At 39.6% G+C, this 15,627-nt stretch overlaps 1 protein-coding gene across 24 annotated transcripts in view; it reads right to left on the bottom strand.

Moving 5' to 3' along the window:
• The window catches only part of DOCK9 (dedicator of cytokinesis 9), a 136,161-nt gene that overhangs the window by 8,818 nt on the left and 111,716 nt on the right, over nucleotides 1-15,627 (bottom strand). For 13 of the 24 annotated variants that reach the window (XM_053384507.1, XM_053384506.1, XM_053384487.1 and 10 more), the window contains 11 exons: nucleotides 14,006-14,053; nucleotides 11,440-11,576; nucleotides 7,944-8,059; nucleotides 6,516-6,653; nucleotides 5,365-5,547; nucleotides 4,726-4,839; nucleotides 3,886-4,101; nucleotides 3,419-3,476; nucleotides 1,945-2,051; nucleotides 1,286-1,408; nucleotides 333-446 (listed from right to left, as the gene is read on the bottom strand). In XM_053384507.1, the coding sequence (XP_053240482.1) occupies nucleotides 333-446; nucleotides 1,286-1,408; nucleotides 1,945-2,051; nucleotides 3,419-3,476; nucleotides 3,886-4,101; nucleotides 4,726-4,839; nucleotides 5,365-5,547; nucleotides 6,516-6,653; nucleotides 7,944-8,059; nucleotides 11,440-11,576; nucleotides 14,006-14,053 (1,354 nt within the window). Of the gene's footprint in view, nucleotides 1-332; nucleotides 447-1,285; nucleotides 1,409-1,944; nucleotides 2,052-3,418; nucleotides 3,477-3,885; nucleotides 4,102-4,725; nucleotides 4,840-5,364; nucleotides 5,548-6,515; nucleotides 6,654-7,943; nucleotides 8,060-10,904; nucleotides 10,949-11,439; nucleotides 11,577-14,005; nucleotides 14,054-15,627 lie in introns of all 24 variants that reach the window. The other 11 variants (XM_053384505.1, XM_053384496.1, XM_053384500.1 and 8 more) reach the window with 2 other exon arrangements.

The following is a 15,627-nucleotide window of genomic DNA, read 5'->3' as shown; positions in this document are numbered from 1 at the left end:
TAAAGCAAGATAATATAGATCAGAAAGTGAACCAACATAATATATAAAAACACCAAAGGCAGTGTTTAAGTAATAGCTATGAATGGCTATTATTGAAAGACTTACCGCTGCCTTAAGAAAGTAATAGAAATAGGAAAAAAGGAAGAAAAGAAAGTTTACTGAAGAAATTTCTCATTCAGAAAACAGTTATTAGTTTAATAGTTCATTAGTTTCAAATACATGCAAGTAGAAATATACAATGCAGTTAACGCATGCTGTAAAAAAGAATACATTGCAAAAAAAATATTCATATGCTAAGTTAAAGTTCAGGAAAGGCACTGGACAATGCTCACCTGTCCAAAAAATGCAACTCTGAAATAGGTTCCCAACAATCTTTTTCCTGTATGCATAACTTCTGTAACTTTGCTGTACGCCCGATGCAATGTGTCATACAAATGGGCTAGCCTCTAAAAAAAACGGGAAAACACGTTTTGGTAAACGGTGGCATTGAGATATTTAGTATATTCTGAACAACACAAAACAGAATAAAAAACATACAAGCTTTTATATATCGTTAGCAAACTGTATCAAAATAATACAGTGCTTAATGGCTTGGAAAACCCTATTGTCTCAATTTAGCTAAAATTAGGGATAACTAAGTACCACTGAAAGCAATGGAACAGGTTATGATTACTTTTTCAGGTGTCACCTTATATTTGAAGTTGACTTAAGTAGTAAATATATATTAAAAACATGCAAGAATGATAACTAAAAGTGAACATTCCCCTAAGTATACACATATCCTACCATAACATTATCATCACTGTAAACCAGTAAACAGCTAACCATCCATTGAATGAGCAGGATGCAGATATCAAAATTCCCAATGCCTTGGAATCTAAAGAAGTCTTAGTCTGGTTCTAAAAAGATGGTGGACTAAGGGCTTGCTGCATCTCCTTGTGAACAGCATCCCAAAAATGGGAACCACTTCAGAAAAGGCTCTTTCTCCTGCCTTAGAAGAGGTACTTGGAGGTACTTCTCCAAGGGCCTCCAAAGCTGATCTGAAGAGCTGGCCAGATTCATAGGGGAAAAGAGGCTCCATAAGGTAATGGGGTCCCAAGCCTTATAAAGTTTTATAGGTAAAAAACCCCCAGCACTTTGAAGTTAGTTGCAATCAAATGAATCCTCACAACTTTCAATGAGACTTTGCTGTAACTTTAGCTGAACATTACCTATTTCAACGTCCCACAGCATTAACAGGTCTCAAATGAAATCATTATAGCATAAATAGATCTGCATCAAATACCTCAAAATCTCTCCGCTTTTCATAAATAGGAATTATAAGTTTATAGATGTCAGCAATCAGTTCATAACGTTCAGCCTTCCACAGCCCATCTGCACACTGTTCTAACAACTCCATCAGTACATCCTAGTTACAGAAAGAAAAGCACACAGATGTAGATAAAGACTAATCTAGAGCAATCTAATTTTATTTTTCTCAAGCTGCATAAAAAAGGATTAATTTCCAGTACAGTGGGTTTCTGATCCAGTAAAGGCTCTTGACAGTGGAAGGGGAGAGGCAATTTTCACCAATTCTCCCTTCTTCCTACAGTCTGCAGTGTCACTTCACACACTATTCTAAAGGGTTCTGTGGAAATCCTGTCTGGTTAACATTTAATTGCCAGGTCCAAGGTTCCTCAATGCTCTCTCCCCAGGCTCTCCCCTGAACTTATGCCTTGCTTTTATAGCATCTCCAGCATAACTTGGCCTCTTTGTCTTAACATGCTATAAAGTGAGTAATGGTGTATGCTATTTATTATTTAGTTGTGTTTCCATGGGTTAAAAATATTTTCAATGTGTTATGAACTCTTCAGGTTAGACAGCAAGCAAGACATTTTAGAATTCAATAAAAAATAAATTAGTATTATAAGGATACAGAAATAAATATGAATTAAGTTTACATACTTCATTAAAGTGAACATCTTGCATCCCAACATCTTCCATCATAGAAGCCTCTTCATCTATATTTGGAGTGATTACTCTGAAGCTTATACAGCCTTGTTTAAACATTCCTATTTGTATTGAATGGGAAAAATGCAGACAACACTCTTGAAGTAGATCAACGGAAGAGAGGAACAGCAAAACCCACAAATGCATGAAAGAAATTTTCAATCTTAAAGTTGCAGTGAATAGATCTAATTTCAAGTTACGCTTGGTTTGTGGGGGCGGGGGTATTGGATTGAATAGAGGCATCCCTTCACTAATTTCTGCAATCTCAGCTGGTTTCCTCTTGCCAACTGAGTAGTGCTTGTGCCACTATGCTGGAACAGCCCCCACCCCTTTCTGCCTGCTGAATGTGTGGGCGGAAGGCAAATTGGCAGGATCCTTGCCAGCATACAGTCCCCAAATAGGGCATTCAAGGGCAGGCCTGAGCCAGCCTGGAATCTATTGGAGCCCAAGCTGCTCTTACAGCCAGTCCCAAAGTCCTGATCCACCCTCTGCCCCACTGCAAATCTTCTGCTGCCATTGCCACTGCCTAGGCTGCAGATGTGGCAGTAGCACCACTATGCAGAGGGTCAGCAGCAGTAGGTTTGGATTTTATTCTTAAACGGTATAGTGTTTTAGTAAAGACTTGAATAATCAGAAACCATGCTCTTGGGTTTCTGAACCATAGGACAAAATTCTACTGATTGCAAGTTAATAGTAAGCATGTCTATTTTCACAACCTTGGTTGCTTCAAAGCCTAAGATGGAAACTTGGGTAACAGGAGGGCCTCTTACACATGGTTACTAATGACTATTCAGGGCTGGCATTAGATATAATTATCTTCAGCAACCCAGTGTGGCAAAATAGAAGTGAGGTGTCTTCACAGCAAACAGAAAAAACTGTATGGGGGTCTTTAGACATTATAGACAAGTAAAGAAGCTGTTTTTCTGATGGTACATCCTGTGATGCTGATATGTTTAAAAGGCTCACCAGTGCAACAGAGCGGTCCACTGAACAAGTATTACCATGCAATCACTGCACAGACAAGATTGTTGTGAGAATAAAAGGAGGTGGGAGGAGAAGAGAACCCTAAGCTTTTTGGAGGAAGGCAATGATGAAACTATAAGAAACAAACACTCTGAGGGACAGTTTAACAGATGGAGTGTGATGAGATTACATTGGATTTTCCTTTCTGTAACAGTCTTGTCTTAAGATATTTCTTCAAATGTTTTATTGCTATTTTCTAAATAGAGAGAATATTAATTTAATTATTATTTATTAAACTATTTTTGGACCTTTATCCACATGGATGCGAGGGCAATACACAATATGCATAACTACAACTGGCTAGACAAAACATAAATGCACAAACTATAAAGCAGACTGGTATATAACCACTTAAGCAGCAGTTTAAAATATCCCAACAACAATGGAGTAGGTGCATGATACATACCTTTTCGGAGAAGGTACTCTGCCACCAGAGCTGTTACATGGACATAACACATTGCCGCCTAAAATACGAACAATAGCAACCATTACTACACAATTTTTGATGTGACTAAGTTCTGTATACAGCAAGCCTGCAACATTCAGCTTTACATGCTTGGCAATTAAAAAAAACCAACAAAACACTTTGGCAATCCCATCTACCATTGTACCCATAATATTTTGACTATATGCAATTTTGGCTTTAGGCACAATCCCTGGAATGTAACCCCTGCATAAGTTGTGAGCTTACTGTATATCTTGAATAAATCTTAAAACATTGGAGCAGCACAGTAATTATTTCTAATTTCTGTTGGCACATTTTTCTCCAACCTCTTCAATATGTGTGTGATAGATTTATAGAATTATTTTGAACTTTAAGAACAGTATTGCCAGATCATCAAAAACCAGTGGAGTACTTTCTGTCTTGCTTACCTCTGAAAGATCTCCATTTTTAACATGAATTCTTGCCATGCTATCCAACCATGTCTTCCTGAGTTCAGGTGTACTGGCATAAGACTTTGCCAAACTGTACTGAAGATCCACAAGCATTTCTGGATCATTCTCATGCTCCTTCATTTGTGCTGTAGCCATTAGGACTGTACGGATGCGTTTTGTCAAATCCTTGACATCAGAAGGAAATGTTGTGTGCTGTAATATGAAAACAGCGGCAAGATATGCAAAATGAGCTCAACAAGGGGAAACTAAACTGTACCTATCCAGTTAGTGACCTATTGCTTGAAATTCCTTTAGGAATAATCAAGTAGTATCAAAGAAGAGTAAAGTTGTGTGGACTATTCCTCAGAATCCTAACCACATGAACATGGCCTTGACTATTAGTTGCATCTACTCCTGTTAATGTTACATTGTTTCCTTCAAAGCAAAACAACTCTAAAATGTAACTATTTTAAAAGCTAATTTTGTATGTACTTATATTATACAATGAATATTTAAACTAGTGTCTCAAACATGGACTATTGTGATCTGAAAAGATTTTACAGAGATTTTCCTTTTTCTCTCAAGCATCAAGAACAACTTGGTATTTTTGGCATTTTCAAATCAAGGTCCCTTTTGCAACTGCTTCTGTATTTTTCATTCTACAGCATTTCTGTACATTTTGTTCTCTGCTTATACATGACTATAACCTTCTTATGGTTCATCCATAAGGGCTGTTTACATGTTGAGGTTTCAGCATCAATGCCATGGGAATGAAGCTCATGATCCAGACCCTTCTTTATAATTTTATAATGAAATGGAAAAAAGCCTACTACAAACCTTAGTAAGTCTGTCACTGTTAGCACAGTTATTGATGATGGAAAGAGACTGCTGAAATCTGGTTCCACCAATTCCGACAACATCTGCAATCAGCTGACTCACAGAAATGATAACCTTGTAAAGAAGCAGAAACATAAATCTTGAAGATTTCAGGTTGGGGTTTATATTGTATGCATTATAAATTCTGTATACAGTTTTGGAACTTTCCTAAATATTAAGCAGCCTGTAACTTTGTGTAAGTAAACAAATACAAAAAAAATTAGATTTGTAGACTCTTCTGGGGAAAATGCAAACCTGTATATGAATAATTTGCATTAAAACTGCAGTGATACAATAGGGCATGAGTCTGAATATCTAGAAACACCAGCTACTTGTTCCAAAATTTGTGTATAGGAAGTACATATAGAGAGTGCAGCAGCAAGGGTGACCTTTTCACATAGCTGCTGGGCATGCAGCATTTATTATCACACATAACTTACAGTGTGTGGGTGTGCTGCTCAATGCACTATGTAGCAGCAGTCTGTTGTAAGATTATGTTGCTAAGTACACACAATCCAGTCTTTAAGACACGATACCAGAAAAGGTCAGCATTTCATCTCCTTAAAACCCCTTAAATACATAAAAACAAACTGTACTGACTTGTAGGTGTGTCCTCACAAACGATCTCTTTCCTGTGTAATCAAAATTATTCCTCATCAAGAAATAAAGGAGCTGTGATGCTTCTGTTCGTATTGAGCTCAGTTTGGAATTGCAGCACTTCAAAATTTCATAGCACAGTGAAGAACACATGTCAGCCCTTCCTTCATAAAATGTAGAAGGAAACTGTAGAACACACAGAAACATTTACTCTTTAAAAGGTAGGATAAAATGAAACCATCAGGTAACAAGTTTCAAATAGCAAAGTGTTCAAAAAAAGTCACATGGGAGTTGGCTGTTTAATTTGTAACACACTAGAAAGGGTCACTGAAAACAAACACCCTTGATATAGATATGTGCATCCGTTTGTTTACGGGTCCCAAAATCAGCTTTGCAAATAAGTGTACAAAGAGATTGCTAGCCTGCCTACCTCACAAATCCAGTAATTCGTGGTCTGTGCAGAAATTTGCAACTTTGTAAAGCTTCACCCTTAAAGTGACTAGAAAATATACATTGACAGCCTGACAGAAGGTAGTTGTTGTCTCAAAATAAGACCAAAGCTTCGGCAGGATTTCAGTGTTTCGGGGCTGTCAGATTTCAGATCTGCAGCTCCATTTCCCAAAAAGAAAGCAATTGTGACTTCGTCACCTGTTTTAAAGGGTGGACCATATGGCCCACATTCTAATCTCTCCCATGACCCCCGGAAGTAACCTCTGTAAAACTGAATGGCCGAACACTATGTTTACATACCGGACTAGCACTTGTTGGTAATCCAGTTCTGGGTTCTGAACATACAGTGGCCTGTTCAGTTAATGGGTCCACCTGTTCTATCAAGGGATTTGGGACCCTGCTTCTTTACACTGGCTGGACTGGAATGTCAGTCTACTCAACAAAACAATGACTTGTCCAAATTCAAAAAAGCAATTAACCAGGCATCTAGTTCCCAAGCTAAAGCTCCATGAACACAACAGAGTCCTCCTTCACTCAGTTTCAGAAATATATACTCTGATTGAACAAAGAGAGATGCTGTCTGGAGAAAAGCAATACCCTGCCCTAGGCTCTCTACATTTAGAGGCAGCATATAAGTAACAAAACAGAAACCCCCCCAATCAATATAACATACAGAGAGAAGTTATAAATTGAAGACTACTTACCTTAAAAATTAGTGATCTTAAGGCATTGAAGACATTTTTTAATGCAGTTTCTGACTGATTTTTTTGCAGAAAGCAAAGGTACACATCAAATACTTTTTTCATCAGAGGATTATGCCCATGATCCATCAGGAGCTGATTCTTAAAATTAAGAGAATTATACTTTGATACCTACACAGATGAATTACTTTAAGGCCTCAAAAGCCATTATAAACCTTATAGACTTGTTAATGGAATGCTTCCCTGGTGGCTATCTGCACACAAACATCTGGGAAAGAATTATTGGTCTTACTTGAATTGAAGATTGGTTAACGTGGACAATGAAGGCACTTGATTGGGTAATCAAGTGATGGAGGCAGGAGCACAGAATTGTGGGAGGCAGGCTTAATCTCCTCAGTTTTTCAGGCTCACCAAGAAGCAGTAATCAATGTAGAAAAGAAATCTGAAATACCTGCCTACCTCCTCCTGGCTGATGACATGCCCCCAAAATAAATAACATAACCCCTTAAACATAGAAACTAAGAGAACCCTTAAATAAAGCCTTGACAGCAGTCTGAAATTAGCACAACTGCAGACCACAGCAGGGAGGGCTCTGGTGTTTTCATCTGTTTGTCACCTTACAAATCTACTCTTCAGGTAAGAGCAATCGTTCTATTTATTGCGGTGGATGATGAAGCCCACTGGATTGGGACATACCACAGTGATTCCCAACTGGATGGGACCCAACTGCAGTGGTGTTGCTTAAAGTGCTTGATGAACGAGCACGAGCGTGACTATACACATTGTGTCAAACTCAGAGGTGACCCGGAAACATCACAAACAGGGGTTGTTTGAAGGGTTTTTCAATGGGTGTTCCGATTATACATGATTTCACATAAGTGTGCGGTGCCTTGGGGTGTAACCCAGGCACAAATTGGTTGCTGCCTGTACTCCAGATGTTGTCAGATGACAGCTCCTATCATCCCTGATCATCGGTATTGCTGACTGGGGCTGATGGGAGTTGGAGTCCAGCAACATCTGGAGAGGACTATGTTGGCTAAAGGTAAAGGGACCCCTGGCCATTAGGTCCAGTTGTGGCCGACTCTTGGGTTGCGGCGCTCATCTCGCTTTATTGACCAAGGGAGCCGGCGTACAGCTTCCAGGTCATGTGGCCAGCATGACTAAGCCGCTTCTGGCAAACCAGAGCAGCACACGGAAACGCCGTTTACCTTCCCGCCGGAGCGGTACCTATTTATCTACTTGCACGTTGATGTGCTTTCAAACTGCTAGGTTGGCAGGAGCAGGGACCGAGCAACGGGAGCTCACCCCGTCATGGGGATTCGTCCTAGGCTCTGTGGTTTAACCCACAGCGCCACCCGCGTCCCACTATGTTGGCTACCTCTGGATAAAAACTATGGCTACGCCTAACTATACAGGTATCTAAGCACATACCTTGAATGCCATTGTGAATAAAGATAAAGTGTCCAGAATTGTAAGGCAAACTTCAGTGGCAATGTTGGCTTCAAGTAAAGATTGGTGAAGGACATCTGCTTCTGAATGGCCATAACCTGTGGAAATTTGAGGCAGTTGTTACTTTGAACTCTGTACCAGACTTTGACTCCAACCTTTTAATACCAACACTACTAATCAAATAGTAGCAAAGCTGGAATTCTTATGTGTCTTACAGGAATGCTGCAGTTGCAGGTATATAACATGTGCACCTATTTGCAAGCTTGGGTCGTGTAAATGATTGCTTTATGTTTCAGATAGCTTGAAACAAAAAATAAGGGCTGAGAGTACATAAATAACAAATGAGTTACATTAAGATTCCAATTGTATCCCAGACCTGTGGCCTACACATAGGCGGAATTAGCCTAAGTAAGTGACAACTGAAAAATAATTTTCAAAAATTCTGAGACCCATTCAGTTTGGTCTAGGACAGTTCTTTTCCAGACTTCTGATAGCTGAAGCACATTTTTTAATGATTTAAAATTGAAAGCATATCAAAAAGTTTTACCCTCATACTAAGAATGTAAGATTAAGAATTACCCACCTTCAAAAAACACAATCCATGCGTTTCTTAATGAGTCCTCATTCTAGGATATGCCTGCTTGTTGGAAGGTGACAAGTCCTGAGCAGACTCATGCAGACAGACAACTGTTAGCCTCCTCTAAAGGCAGATAATTCTGCTGCATCAGGAGTCTTTAAATGCTCTAATCATTTGCAACACAGACAGAAGGAAATAAGTCCCCAGTATGCATCTCTGAGAGATGCAGTGGGCAATCTCCTTCATGGTTGCATACAATGGGCTCACAAGTCCATTTACTTTCCTTCTTATCTGAATATATAAACGGAACCATTGTAATACTATGCCATGGATGCTCATCTCACTAAGTCAATCCAGGAGAATAACATGGCCAATGGTATCAAAGGCTGCTGAGAGATCAAGCAGAAGTAAAAGAGTTACACTCTCCTGTCCCCTTTTGTGATGAAGGGCATCCATCAGGACAACCAAGGCTGATTCAGTTCTGAAACCAGGTCTGAACCAGATTGGATCTAGATGATCAGGCTCACCCAGGAACACCCGCAGTTGCTCCACAACCACCTTCTCTACCACCTTTGCCAAGAAAGGAGCGCTGCACTCCACTGGGCTTTTTGAGGAGTGGATACACCACCACCTCTTTAAGGGGAGTGGGCACCACCCCATCACACAAAGATGCATTTACTGCACCTCTGACCCATTCAGTCAGCTCACCCCAGCTAGTTTTAATAAGCCAGGATGGATAAGGATCTAATGAATAGGTAGTTAGGCACATCATTGCAAGTATCCTGTCCATATCATCAGACTGCATGAACTGGAACTGATCCAGCAACACTGGGCTTCATGTTGCATTAGGCACCTAACAAAGCAGCATCTAAAATCACTGCAAACTCAAGCAACTTAGTGGAGTTAACCCTTTTTTAGGTTAACTACATTTCATTCTGTATCTCCACTTTGTTAGAACAATTAATTTCTGGATTTTTTGCTCACATACAGTTAACTGAATTTGCAGTAAAACTGTATGGCAAAACCAGTAAAAAGCTAGACTAGGTATGTTAGAAATGTACATATCTCTTGTATTGCCCTAACTGAACACCATTATTTCCTATCTTCATAAAAGCACTATTGAAACGAGTTATTTGTTTAAATATTTAATGACATATTACTCCAGGGGAGCATAATATCAGTAAATAAGATGCTAAGAAATAGGTATAGTCATTTTAAAGGGGGGGGATACCAATTAGCAAAATTTAAAATCAAATTTTCTTCCCAGAAATATGAAGCATTGATCAACCAGATGTTGCTGAACTACAGATCCCATTATCCTTGGCCATTTGGGAATGTTTGCTAGGGCTGATGGGTAATTCATAAACATCTGGAATGCCAAAGGTTCCACAACCCTGCTGTACATTAAAGGAAGCAACAGAGAAGAACCGTCCTTGAAACATCAGGTGAATGGCAAAGGAATTTTGGCAAACTGTGATATATGGCTACAAGAAGAAGAAATCTAAGGATCTCCTAAGGCTCAGGCAGAGACACAGGGGGATTTGCATGCACCCATTTCCCCCCTGAATACCTTCCTTCTCAAACATTGTCCCAACCAAATTCCTGAAGCGCTCTTTAGATGTCTGTGTTCAAAATGGGATTTGACATGAGGGTTTTAAAATAGAACAAAATGATGATTTTGGTCCTAAGTTCCACTTGTGGCACAGGGGTTTTCTGCCTTCCGTCTGCTGCTTCTGGGGCCCTCCAGAACAGGTGGTGTGGGAGTTCCAGATGGAGGGGGAAATCCCCCCCCCCACTTTGAGTGGAAATTACAGTACTTCCGATTTCACAAGGACAGTGTTCAGTCAAATCAATCTGCATGCAGCAGTGCCATGTCCATATTTAAAAAGTGTATTGGAAAATCTCTTCGCCCCCACCTAAAAAAATTGAACTCAGAGATAGAAGTCTTCTGGAGAATAATTCTGGGGATTCTGTGAGGTATTTTTGAGAAAGATCTGCCAATCTGTCAATCTTTTCTGTGTCTGGTCTGGGTGAGCTTTCAGTTTTGGAAAATTTGAAAAATGGGGAACACACTGCTAGATTATAGCGTTAAAAACAGGCTAGAATGAAGAAAAAGTATCCAAGACTTAAATCAGCTCACTACTAATTTCCAGAAAAATAGATGCATTGTTAAAAGTATTGAGGCAGTACACAGTTAATGTGGGTTTTATTATTTCAGCAAGCTGCCCATTCTTGAATACTGTGAAGCTTCACAAAAGTCAAGTGATATTCTTAATGATGCAGCTGAAATATTTCCAAAGATTACTTAAATCTAGATTTCATTTCAAGAATTCCAACAGAAGCTGACTTCAACCTGATTGTCTTACCATTGTCTACAGAAATTCCAAGCAAACTTGATATTTTTCTCACACTGAAAACACAGAAAAAGTCACTTCATTACTGGGTGCTTCTTCACATCCAAACTAAATCATGGACTTTCACAGTACTTTTATGCTACTTCAGAGTATTTCCCCTTAAAAGCTTTATGCCAAAACATGGTCACATGATCAACCAAGCACATTTCACCGTTTTCAAAATGTTCTTGAGAAAGAGTATAATGAAAGTTCTCAATGGCAGTTGAAAACGTTGTTCAAGATGAACACCACAGAGTGCATAAATTTGAAGTAACATACATCAAATACCAGCGTATACAAAATTTTGAGTATAGCATGTTAAAATGCTGTAGTTAACCATGTTCCACATTGTGTCATCATTTGGTACTTCCACTCAGCTGTGAACAGAATTCATGTAGGTGCTTGACCTTGAAAAATAAAGTCCATGACATGCTCTGGTGTGGGTTTCGACCTGCCTCTGGTGTTGTGGTACTGGATGAGATTTCAGGTGTTATGTCATGGAACTTACTGTGGCTAAATGTGAGAGAGTTATCCAGGCTGCTCAGCTGCTGTAATCTGGCATGCATCATCCCTGTTCTGTTACGGGAAACAGGCAATGTCTGAGATTTTCGATCATGAACTATGGGTCCCAACCCCTCCTGGTTCCTGCAAGATGGGTGAAATGGGACAGAAGCAAAAGTTAAACATGTTGCACTGCAGCAAGAGAGGGTGAGAGTTAGTTAAGCAAGCCAAGCAAAAACTCTACTAGAAGATGAAAATACAATGCAGCCTATTATCTATTTTAGCTAAAGTTCTGGGAAATTTATCCAGTCAGTCAAGGCAGTACATAAAGGATGTGGACTATAGTATTTACTTCTTGACCACAATGGACTATTTACAGTTGGACAGACTGGAGATAGTTAGCTATAGTGAGAGTCTTAGGAAGACAGACTCAGTCAGGAAGACTAACTCTACCTGACCACTGTACTTTGGTCATTTTACATTAGCTTAAAATAGGCAGAATTCCAAAAGCATCACAGCAAGTACCTTCTCAGTCCAAAAGCTTCAAAAATGCTTGAAATCAGCAGCACACAACTTGCTTTAGAAACATTTAGTTCAGAATAGTAAATGTGCTACTGTGTATACAAATAATTTTTAAGAGAGCTTTGTGTGATGTGAATTTGTTACAGAAAGTTTAAGGAGGATCTGAGAGAGTATTTAGTAAGCACACATGCAGTAAGAGCAAAATTACGTGATATACTAATGCCTGTATCTTACCGAGGCAGGAAGGGAGTAGAGCCATATACTTTGTTAAACTTGCCAGCAATCAAGTGAAGGAAATAGAAAAGTGATCTGTGTTAGCAATCAGTACAGACTAACCTCCTAGTGTGTACCACCACCAGAGCTGACAAGAAATGAAAACCAATACCAGAATTACACACATCCCTGTTTCCTCAACCATAGGGTGTGTAAAGATTGCATGCACTATTTTTTTGCTAGCACATTCCTTTGGTGCATCTCAGTGTGAAATATTTGTGAATCACTTCAATAATCACAATTGACATCAGAAACGTGCATAGTTTTCAGTTCAATGTTTTCACATGCAACACAACCAAGTGGTATGTTATTGGTGAAATAGTCTCTTAATAAATTCATCAAGAGCTATTTAATGCATTTTCATGCATTATGAATATTCCTACTTATACAACTATATCAAGTGGGCAAAAGCTCAAACTGCAATTTCAGGAGCAACAATATGTATTATTCTTAAATAAAACGGTTAAACATCATGTAGTACATTAAGAAAAATGCAACAATAAAGAAATAAAGGATATTTTACTCCAGCCCGAAGAAATAACACAAGTCCCAGTGCCACATTAGAAATATGTGGCTTAATTCTGGATGGCAAAACCAGGTATGTGCTGTATCACTTCAGTCTGCATGTGAGGTCTTACTCAAGAGGAACCAGCACAATGCCCTCCGGATGCTGAACTTTAATTCTCATTAGCCCAGTCAACATAGCCAATAATCAGGTTAATGGACGCTAGAGTTCAACAATGTCTTGAAGATAAGAAGGCTAGGCTAGCATCCTTCTCTCTGACATCTAATTTATTGTGTGGAGGGATCTTTTGGTCAGAAGAGCCCATACCTGCTATCTGAAGTGATTTACAGATCATACACTGCTTTACCACCTCAACTGCTTTATGAGAACTAGCCACAAACATTAGGAAGCAGGCAGAACAAATCTAAAGCAGGGGGGAAATCCAAGGTTCAAAGAACCCCAAATGGCATTTTCCCCTGGGAGCAGGCTGGGGAGATGGGGGATAAATAGCCATATAAGTGTTGCAACACTTTTAGGTGAGTTCGAATACATATTCAGTTTGATTCACAGAACAGCATGCTTTATTTTGATTTTTCCATGCCCCCTTTCAAGACATTGTCAAATATTAAAAGCAAAATCAACCAATGGCAATAGGATAATCTTCTTTTGGGGGAGAAAGAAAGGCAATGTATGTTGTATTTTTCTCTTTCATATATCCAAGTCATAATTTCCTGTATTTGTGTCTGGTGTAAGTCACAAGAACATCAGCTAGCAAGTAACAGGCTTGTGCCAAAAGTCCATGTGGAGGCTGTCTCTAACATCAAAATACTGCAATAAATGAGGTAAATTTCCATACAAGCAGCTAATGGAACTAAGACCAGTGTGGCCAGCATTGGATAGGATGAAAAGATACATGTGGTGTTACAAAGCCTTGTTTAGTCTGACTGGAGAGTGCACAGGAGGTAGGAATAATTCACAGGCTATCATTCTGGTACTATGCACGGTTTTGAGAATGTCACAAGGCAGTTTGGGCAAACCTCCACAGTTTTAATAGCCAACACAAAAATCCCTAACTATGTAGTGCAGCAATTTCAGATGAGTTTTCAGCGCTAGTAAGGCAACACAGGTAACATGTGTCAAGCACTACAAAGGCTGTATACTTACCTCTAATACAAAGACATCTCTTTCCAATATTAACTGAACATTATTCAATTGACAAGAATTTAAGGCATTCTGTCACAACAAAGTTACACCATTAGGTTATACACAGTACCTGGCGATGTATCGTTTTCCCATGTATTGAAACTGATGCAAGCACACTCTGCAAAGAACACAGTGAGGGTTAGTTTTAAAATTAAAACGTAATTTTAGTAAAAACTTAACTGAAGCCAGCTCATGATATAATAAAATAATGAATGTCCATGATTTTAATGATCACTTCCCATTCCCACCTTTGTCACCTTTCTGCCAAACAAGTTATGTTCAACACTTTCTGCTCTCATGCAGAGTGAAGCCAAGATGCAGTAGTTGCTATGCCTGTCTTGTTTATTAAAACAGTATAGCAATTATCACTGACAATTTTCCCCCACTTTCTTTAGTACTGTAGTGCAATCCAAACCATGTCTAATGAAAAGTAAGTTGTTAGGATTGTACTTGGGTCTTCAATGATCTCTAGTACATTTAAAATCTTGAACCCCCAACAGTGAAGAAACAGTTCACAGCCAATCTGCCTTCTTCACAAAAATATTTATGCCAGTGTTATGGCAGCAGCATCAGTCAAGTAGTAATGAATGAAAAGCCTACAAGCATGTGGTCTTCTTTAGAGTCAAAATGCATTCTTACCAGGATCTGTCTTGGGCTCTACTTATGCTAGAGAGGTCATGATAGTAACCTCTCATTATAGAAGGCAGTCTAGAGAACATCTCCCACACACAGATACCGTGTGATGGGGGCAACATAGAACATGTTGTTGCCCTGTGGAGCGACCTTTCCATAAAAGTTCACTACCTTGAGCATCTTCTCAAAGAGCTATAACAGTGTACTTATTTGGGTTTCTAGTAGCTGGCATCCCATCATTAATAGATAAGGGAGCAGGAGTAGTGAGTGTTTTATTCACATTATTAAGTAACTTCACTGAAAACATTAACAGGCAGTCAGAAATGCCCAGAAAACAGACAACCTAAAATATTTAATAATAAAAGAACTTTGATCATGACTTAAAGGTAAAGGTAAAGGGACCGCGACCGTTAGGTCCAGTTGCGAACGACTCTGGGGTTGCGGCGCTCATCTCACTTCACTGGCTGAGGGAGCTTCCAGGTCGTGTGGCCAGCATGACTAAGCCGCTTCTGGAGAACTAGAGCAGTGCACGGAAACACCATTTACCTTCCCGCCGGAGCGGTTCCTATTTATCTACTTGCACTTTGACGTGCTAGGTTGGCAGGAGCTGGGATCGAGCAACGGGAGCTCACCCCGTTGCGGGGATTCGAACCGCCAACCTTCTAATTGACAGGCCCTAGGCTCTGTGGTTTAGACCACAGCGCCACCCGTGTCCCTTGATCATGACCTATAGAAGACAAATTAGTTAGGGATTTGGTATATCAAGAGATACGACCTATGACTGATAAATGAATATCCATATTCAGAGGCAGTATGGCTGAATATGATATACTGCAGACACATAATGCAGAAGAGCTATTTCCTCCATACTCTGTGGTTTTCCTGGGGGCATCTGGATTGCCGCAGTGGGAAGCTGGGTAACAGACTTGATGGATCTTTGGTCTGATCCATCAGGGTTCTTTTGCTCTTCTTAGGGACAGAAAGATTGATGCAAACAGCTGTGTGGGTCTTCAGTTCCCGTCAATGCTTATAGAAATCTGTTAGAATCTTTAGTGCTAT

Source organism: Podarcis raffonei, chromosome 4, assembly GCF_027172205.1.
Source record: "Podarcis raffonei isolate rPodRaf1 chromosome 4, rPodRaf1.pri, whole genome shotgun sequence".
In the NCBI taxonomy this organism is placed as follows: Eukaryota; Metazoa; Chordata; class Lepidosauria; order Squamata; family Lacertidae; genus Podarcis; species Podarcis raffonei.
Note: the sequence above shows the minus strand (reverse complement) of the source record. Positions and strands in the feature narration are given on the sequence as shown.